Raw genomic sequence first — 8,851 nt, 5'->3', positions numbered from 1 at the left:
ACTGTTGCATGAAACGTGTATTTGCAGTCCTAATTTTTAATATCAATTAAGTCCCGAAAAATTTACACACCCTCGTTAAATGGCCCGGCCTGTTTCCTCAACTGTTGTCTCAAGATTCACCGTGTCTCCTGCTGTACCGTACATCCGCCTTTCGCGTCATGTTTAGAATGTCCAAGTTGTCAAATGATTATATTTTTGAGCCTCATCAGTCGCGACCACGTTTGGCTTGGGCATAATTAATTATATGTTTAGATGGTCAAAATACAGTTTGCAAAATTTCTTTACTTCACCAATCGAAGGTTGAGTTTAACAGGTTGGATTGGCATGTTGTGTTTCTCCATTGTCCCGAATGTACCTGGGCATTTGACCTACGATACTGTGCCAGCCAGCATTGGTCTTCCTGCGAGAATAACTTGTTCTTCGATGGAATGGATTTTACTTCAGTTTGTGCTTGTGGCACCCACTCCCAGTTAAGAATGTTGCAAATGTACTTTCAGTACCTGCAGAGATTTTCCAATGGACTCTCTTCCCTAGAGCTATTACTTAGTTGTCTGTCTTGGCTCCTCCATCTATCGTTCAAAATTCACCCCGTCCTCGCACGTGATGAATCTTGACTTCTATTGCCAGATCTCAGGTAGAGCGTTCCCCTCTCGCTCATGTTACGTTCTTCGGATAGTCATAACTTACTTGTACTAGATTGCTGTAGTCGTGGGTCGCTCCTAAGATTAGGCTCGTCAGACAGGATTCCCTCCCTTGGTTTGGGCTTGTTGGGAATGGGAAAATTTAATGACATCAAGATATGCTGTATCAACTTGTTTCGCACGGTGAATGCAAACAATCGAAAAGCCGAAATTGCATCAACTTCAGAATCATTTTAGGCCAAGGTGTTGAACAAATTTGATTTAGAGTCCACATAATCCTACCTTTGATGTTGGAAAACCTTTTGATAACCTTGCTGTGGTTAAAAAATCAAATGCATATCTCAATTCGACCCAAAATGACCTTCATATCTCATAGGTTTCGAGTGGTTGCAAGGAAATTTTAGGGCTTTTGAACCCTTTTTTGCCATTCTTTGGAAATCACGTGATTTTCTCTTATTTCTGTAATTAGGCATCGGGCTCAACAACTTTATAATCCCCTTTAAACCGTGTTAAATCTAAAACCATCCAAAACTATTTCATACAAGATTAGCATACATTCAGGCGTTTCTTCAATGAAGTTATGTTATAATATATGTATCATGGAAGTAATTTGTTAAAGGAGTCTGAATTGTTCATTTTTCACCCAATTCTGCCTCAAAAATGTTTTAGCGCAATTCCCCAACCATTTTATACCCATTTTTTCACGTGGTAAAAAATAGTGCCTTCCATGTCTGAGACTGTCAATTTATTATCAACCAGTATTTAGATTCGCTTAAAGTACAATAAAACAGGTATTGAAGTGCAAGAAAGTACTTTTTAAGAATGAGAATAAGAAATGGTAGTAAATATATACAACTATCAAATTGAAATTTTGAAGTCCTCTTCTTGACTCCTTTAAGTAGCAACTGAATGATGATATCACGACAAATTTGGGGAGGTCACTGGGCACTTTTCAATTCAGAACCGGTACTAAAAAACGAAGATGCAAATCTCAAAATTACACAAAAATACTTTTCTAAGGTTTCAAGAAGTCTTTTGTAGAAATAGAACGTTCTAAAAGAGAAGAAATGTGTCCAAAATTAGCTTTTTTGAGCTAAAAAGTTATTTTCAAGCATGTTGATGAGTAATCCTGTGAAAGTTTATAAAAACACAATGCTAAATGAACCATTCTTTTTTTGGATAGATGACCTGGAACTCTAATTTGATCCTTAATCAAAGAACTATGAAGCCTCCAAAGAGCAAGTAACTTCTCAAATTTGACAGTTGCTTCATCTCCCTTTCCAGCTTAAATGTCCCAATACATAGATAGATGCATTTACCCTTTTGGGATTTGGGTGAGGAGACGGATATAAACTGAAAGACGTCTACCTTTTTATGACCATAATATTTTCTTGGATGTAACACAGTCATGTATTGTTAACATCCATTTAACCAGGTTTTTCAAATTTTGTTTATGAGGCTGCTTTCAAGGGTATTATACAGGTTTAAGCCCTTTACTTATCTCAAGCCATAAAAAAGTGGTGTGTGATACTTCTCAAATGTCAGAATTGACTTGTCTTTGGATCGCAAACTAATCTAACACCCCTCCAAATTGTGTTGGGAACTAATAATGTAAAGTGAGAATGATGAAAACTAGAAGGAACAGTTGATTTGCGGCAACAACCTAACATTTTGCCGCAATGAAACCCCCTCAACAGATACGATGGTTCTCTATTCTGACTTAACCATTATGCCTGCTTTCTTCAAAAAATATCCAATCTTCAATTTTTTGACAGGTACAAAGAAACTCATAAACTCACTCTTAGGCCTTGAGACTGGCTTTTTGCAAGTGTACACTCACAGCCATGGAACTTTTCTGAAAGAAAACTGTTGCATGAAACGTGTATTTGCAGTCCTAATTTTTAATATCAATTAAGTCCCGAAAAATTTACACACCCTCGTTAAATGGCCCGGCCTGTTTCCTCAACTGTTGTCTCAAGATTCACCGTGTCTCAAAACTCGGCCCACCTCGATAATGGGGTACTTAAAACTCGGGATAGGGTCTTTCCGTGCTCAGTCCTTGCTCCTCATACCTGGAATAGAACCAGACATCTAAGCATAGCTTGACATCCCACTTCTTTGTGAATGACCTCTGTGAGCCCGGTCGAGTTTATTGTCCAGGACGGGTCGTTCCAACAAGATTTCAAGCGTGTGAAGGTACTGGTACGTACATCTCGCTTATCTGTTTAATAAAGGGAAACCAAAAATTGAGTGTCCCAAAGTCAGTTCATTTCTAGAATCTCAAGAGTCGGCAAAATGTAAGCATTCTCGAGCCATATTTGCTTAACCTCGTTGAACAAACAAGCAAATAGTGTGAAATCTACGAAAAAAACATGACATTCCGAGAGGTTAGTGACAGTGCGGGGTGATTGTTAACATAAATCATGTTTGCTTCAAGGTTAGAGGATGGAACATGGAAACTTCCAAGTCTTTTCACTTGATCAAGCAACTATGAACTTGCAACGAAGGTTGGCCCAATTGAAAGTAGGAATGCTTTTATGATAATGCAACATGAATGCATTCGTTTTACAATGAGACAGGTTCATAGGAATATTTGCTATTGACGGAAACAAAATTGGCAAAATCTTAGGGTGCTTTCTCATGTTTTGTCGTGTTTTGGTCTCACACGACAAAAAGGTAACAACTGTTACCTCAAGTAAGATGGCCCACATTCTTGTGTTGTTGTTTTTTAATTCGCGCAATAAGTTGAACCAAGCAGTTTTGTTCAACTTAATCAAATATGTGGTGCCGAAGCAGTCTCCCAATATATCAAGGATATAAATGCTTGACACGCTGCCATGTTTGAACGCAAAGCTTCAAGGTAGAGCAAGACTTTCATCTCAACTTAGACAACAACTTTCTCAAATGTCTGTCTTGTGATTCTGAGATCGTTTGTCGCTATTAGTGTCCTGACTAATATGAATCCTCTAAAGGAATGTTTCAAGGTATTGCATCATAATTTTGTTATTGGATGTCTAATCTCCTAACTGTCCTTTGTTAGCCACAAAATCATTGCTCGCAAGATTGTTAAAGCTTGCTCAAGCCACGAACAAACTAATTTTACTGACATTACTGCATCATTGTTTCTCTCGGCAAGAACAGTACCACCATGTCCACTGATGTTAAATAAAATGCACCCAATATTTTCTATTCGAATGTCATTTCGTGTCTTGGTACACCTCTTCCAATTTGAACTTGCAAAAAATGTGAAATTTTCCGACGTCGACACATGTTTTTTGTTCAGAAGAAAAGAAAAATAAATCATATAAGTCGCTGAAAAAAAATTGAAGGTCTGGAATAATTTATGAAGAAAAGTGTTGTGCGAGAGTTCAAAAATGGGTCAAGACATTGTTTGTTCATTATATGCCTGTACATGGTGCGTACTTACATGGTACTTTTAAAGAAGGAAGGAAACATGAGTTTGCATTAGGGTTCACATATCGATTGCCGTCACAAAAAGGTCCTTCAAAAAAACTTATCATGTGGCTCATTATAAGAAAAGCATTTGTCAGCACGAAACACTTGTCATGTTTTATCTTAAACTGCGGGACGAGAAAGCTTGATGTAGTTCCTTTCAAGACAGACACATGAGCGTGATTCGTGTTTTTACTCACGTGAACCCAGTCCAAATAAATAATACTTCACGGTTATCATGCATTTTTTCATGTTACGAAACTGGATGTCCTACACATCTCATTGTGAAGGCAGTGCTTCATCGTACCAATTCTTCAAATACTCTGTCGTAAATATTTAGCCCCAGATTCATGATAACAAGCTTACTTACTAAATGTATTCCAGTAACATTACACATTCGAACCTTACAAGCATTACTGATGGAATCGTGATTAGATAAGCATGTAATCAATGGTCGGAAAGAAAGATTGAAAAACTTGTTTTATTTGCATTTGATGAACACCTTTTTTCCTAATGAGTTCATTTCTTGTCACAAATTGATGATTTAAAAAGAAAAAAAAAGAGTCGATAGCGTGAGTTCATGTTTCAATAAGTTGATAAAAATGGGTTTAGCCAAAGATATCAAAACGGTGGAGGATAAGAAGAGAAAAATGTTTGTAGGGTCGTTGTAAATGACAATTTTGAAATTTCATTACTGGCGCCCTTAGCAATAGCAAAAATAAAGAAAACATAATTCTGATTTTGCCTCCACACCAAAGCGTTTATCATCAGAACCAATCTCTCATTTGAATTCATGCCGACTGGGGAGTCTGGTTATGACTGGGAATGGCGTTTTAAAGCCTCAAAGTTACCCTGTTTAGTCACAAACTGAGGAAAAATGGTGGGAAAACGTCGGTCATTTTTTCGGACTGTAGTGAACTTTAGTAGGTTTGAGCAGTGTGCATAAAGGTACCAGAGTAACACTAGTGTAGCGCTACTCGCTCGTGTACCATACTTCTTCTTACTTACCAATCTATTGAAGCAGATGATATTAATGGTCTAGTTGCTTCCACGACTGCAGATTCGAATATTGCTTTATTTTCCATTGATACAACAAAACGACATTGGTAAATAAGATCAAGTATGGTACACGAGCGAGTAGCGCCACACTAGAACGAAAACCATGTAGTTCGTTCAGGGACTGGTGTTATCAAATATCTTCATCCGGAAACATAACGGATGGTAACTCAGGCGGGTTGAGGTAAATCATAGAGGTCGTTAGGGCAAAATGTAGTTGACCAATATTGGCATGTTTTAGCACAAAGTTGGCAACCATTTTGACATCAAGGAAGCAAATCGAGAATGGGCGATTAACAGAATGATTGTAACATATGAGACGAAGGACAAATTATCTCCAGGATCAGCCCTTGGCTCGGGCAAATAGTTCCATCTGGGGTACAAAAATCTAAAGCCCCAATTTTTATTTTTTGCATAAAAAATGGTCCTTGATTTTTTAGAAAGGAACAACATGATACCTGTAAATATTGGGTTATTACAGTGTTTCTTTTTCAGTGTTGACAGACAACGTGATGGCTTGCGTGTCCATCAAAGGGGTATTGGCCGTCATTGGCGGATTTCTCATCAATCTCATCCTAGGTGTTCTTTTCTCGTTTGGGAACATCATGCCTTATATTGCATCCTACATGAGAGAGGTGGCTGGAATTCCCGTCAGTTATAGGTAAAGAGTTTCTTTGCCTTTTAAACCAAGGCTTGATGAGAAGAACTAACACCTCTTTCATCTTTTCCATGCAGTGACTTTGCTTCGGTCAATATGGTCTTCGTGTTCACCAATGGCTTTGTTCTGGCATTTGCTCCTTTGATCCTCATTCCGTTTGTGGGTAACAAGATCGTGCTGTATTTCAGTTGCCTTTGCTTCAGTGTGGGCCCAGTCCTGGCTCGATTTGCGATGGACAAGAGTCTGGGCTTGGTCATCCTTACTTATGGGTTCATTCAAGCCATCGGAAATATGGCACTAATTCCCACTTATACAATTCCAATGCGATGGTTCCCCAACCACAGAGGGTCTATCATGGGTCTAGTCACAGCTGGTTATGGACTGAGCACCTTGGCCTTGAGCCCGATTCAGATTCTCATCGTCAATCCAGACAATGTCTCACCCATCAAAGATGACAGCTCGGAGGACATGTTCTTTAGAGATCCCGAGGTCTTGGCACGTGTGCCCACTTTACTGATTACGTTGTCCATTGTTTATGCTGTGGTCCTATTTATTGCCTGTCTGTTCATGTTCGAGCCAGCCTCTGAATCAGACGAGGCGATAGAGAGCTCGGCGAATAAGGACCAAGTGGACCAAAGGCAGTCCAGAGAAACCATCGGAGTCAAATGGAACAGGATTAAGGAAACTTTGATTTACTTCAAAAGCAATATCTTACCTTGTAAAGCCTATTACTTCATACTGTTCACACGATTTGCTGTGGTGATTTGTACCATTTCCTTGACAACCTATTACAAAGCGTTCGCTTTGACCTTCATTCAGTCCGATTTTTTCATCACGTCCTACGTTGGGGCCTTGTCCGGGGTGTCTTCCAGCATGTCAAGCATCATCTATGGGTTTGTGCTCGATTGGGTTCCCTACAAGTTTGTAGTCTCTTTTATGATGGTCATTTTGGGCATCGCTATTGGGACTCTTTATATCACCACTCTGCTGAACGAGATTTGGTTTGTCCTTTGGATGCACGCCATCTTCTTGAACATGCAAGGAATCTTCGCCGTGATTCCAGGTAATTGAAATGGATCTCTATCCGTCATTTGGAAGATAAAGCTGTATTTGATTCAATTTCAGCCAAGTCCAATGAAATCTTCGGCGAGACCTATGGCGGAGTAGTGGTGGGCACAACCGCATTGAGCGACATTATCGTGACAGGCATGATCGAATTATTTGGATCCTTATTGCTGACCGGGCTCCAGATCAATTACTTGCACTATTTCCTGTTTGTTTGTATTGGTCCCACTATTGGCTTGTTTTGCACCCTTTTCTTGCCGGCCACCGAAGAAGATCAAAAGCGGCTGAACCGCATGCTCTGCCGTGAAGAACCCACTCAATCGACAATGAAATTGACGTGAAATATTGGTGCTAGATGAAATAACATTCCAGAGTCTATATAGCATTTATGCAATGGTTGTGATTTGAACTTGTTTGAAAGTTATTGAAAGAAAGAAAAACTATATTCTTAGGCATCTTGGGAGGAATCGTGGGGCAATTATGAGGTTTCTCCGAAGACGGGATTCGAACCCACGCCCTCTGGGGCACCATGTCGTGACTCTGTGGGGTACACAGCTACCGTGGTTCCTTCTTTAGCTTAATATCGTACAATGAAAGAGCTTCCCAGGCTTTGATTTTCTCCACAGCCTCTCATATTGAAAGTTTCAGTGATGTACATCCACGACTCCAGGTGAAAAATGAATAAGACAAATCGAGCATCAATGAACGCGCAGTCGAACAATTGTGTCAAAAGTAACGCCGTTTCAATGCCCTCAAAGTCAAAATATATTAGTTTATTGATTGTTGGCCCTGTCATTTACAGCATGAGTAGGCGTAACTTTTAACCCGAATGAGTAGGTAACTCATTTCATTTCATAAAAAATGTGATGCCGTTACTTGTTATGGTGGCTTGTCATGAAAAAATAGGTAAATGGCTATTTTTTCAAAATTGTTGCCGTACCATGGCCATACATCTTTACAAAGACGAAAAATCGTTGGGTAACCTTGTTAAAATATGCTTGGCGCCCGTGATGATTAGGAAGAAAACTACATGGACATCAAGGAATTTCACGATTTTGAACCTCGCGATCTCCTCAAACCACTTCCCAATTTTCGAAGTGAGAGAAATTGGCCTATAATTACTTATCTCTATACTTATCTAAATAAAAACGAGAACTACCTTCAGAGAGGTCTTGTCCTGATCCAAGATGCAACGCATCAAGTACGAGAAAACAGGAGCAAGAACCAGTGAGCATCTCATCAGAAACTGGGATGTCACACCATCAGGGCCAGGAGAATTTGAAAGCCTCAAGTTGAAATCCTTGATGGCCTCTAAACCAAAAAGGTTTACGTCAGGCACCGGGGTTTGAACCCACGCTGCCTCTAAGACCGCTAGGCTACACCAACTCCTTGATCCTTGGTCGACTTCTCCTATATGTGATAGTCTGTCAATGATTGTTGAAAGTTTGCAGCAAAAACATTGAAACCTAAAATGGAAAAAGCACTGAAAGCCATGTTGGAAAAAAAGCATCAGAAATTGTCCAACTTTTAAAGCTTCCGGCTAATCACTTGTACGCACGTAATTCAAGTAAAAAGGTGAAAAGTTCAGAAATTTGGTTCAATATACCAAGCATAACGAACATAACGTCTAGGGGTCGGAAAGATAAACTATTTAGGTTCAATTAAGTTTATCAACCATTTCGTTCATTTTTGGGCAAAAAAAAACCTTTTCACGAATTTTAACCATAAAATACCTAAAACCGAGGATTTTCGGGGAAATTAAAGGATTTTGGCCCTTTTTTTGGAGGATATTTAGGCGAAATAAGGGAAGGAAGTTTAGGTCTACCCTAGGTGACAATGTTTGTCCACTTTGATTTTTCAATGATTTTTTTGACATTGATCCCTCAAGCTTTCATTAAGATTAACTGTTGAGCACATAGGGGCATATAATCTAACTAGAGGGCTAGTCCTCCACGTAGATCTACCTTCTATTGTCTAA

At 39.3% G+C, this 8,851-nt stretch overlaps 1 protein-coding gene across 7 annotated transcripts; it reads left to right on the top strand.

Annotated features, from left to right (window-relative positions):
• The first annotated feature begins 2,683 nt into the window (after positions 1–2,683).
• On the top strand, positions 2,684–7,258 carry LOC131885469 (uncharacterized). 7 transcript variants are annotated; one of them, XM_059233520.1, is made up of 4 exons: positions 2,684–2,843; positions 5,646–5,811; positions 5,886–6,871; positions 6,934–7,258. In XM_059233520.1, exons 2-4 carry the CDS (start codon positions 5,663–5,665, stop codon positions 7,212–7,214), a joined length of 1,416 nt encoding a protein of 471 aa, XP_059089503.1. In that variant the 5' UTR covers positions 2,684–2,843; positions 5,646–5,662; the 3' UTR covers positions 7,215–7,258. The 7 variants fall into 7 exon arrangements, with proteins under 7 accessions (XP_059089503.1, XP_059089504.1, XP_059089505.1 ...); XM_059233521.1 differs by having other exon boundaries at positions 2,687–2,843; positions 5,655–5,811; XM_059233522.1 differs by having other exon boundaries at positions 2,689–2,837.
• The last annotated feature ends 1,593 nt before the right edge of the window (positions 7,259–8,851 follow it).

Source organism: Tigriopus californicus, chromosome 8 (genome assembly GCF_007210705.1).
Source record: "Tigriopus californicus strain San Diego chromosome 8, Tcal_SD_v2.1, whole genome shotgun sequence".
Lineage (NCBI taxonomy): Eukaryota > Metazoa > Arthropoda > Copepoda > Harpacticoida > Harpacticidae > Tigriopus > Tigriopus californicus.
The sequence above is the reverse complement of the archived record's forward strand: the minus strand, read 5'-3'. Positions and strand labels throughout refer to the sequence as shown.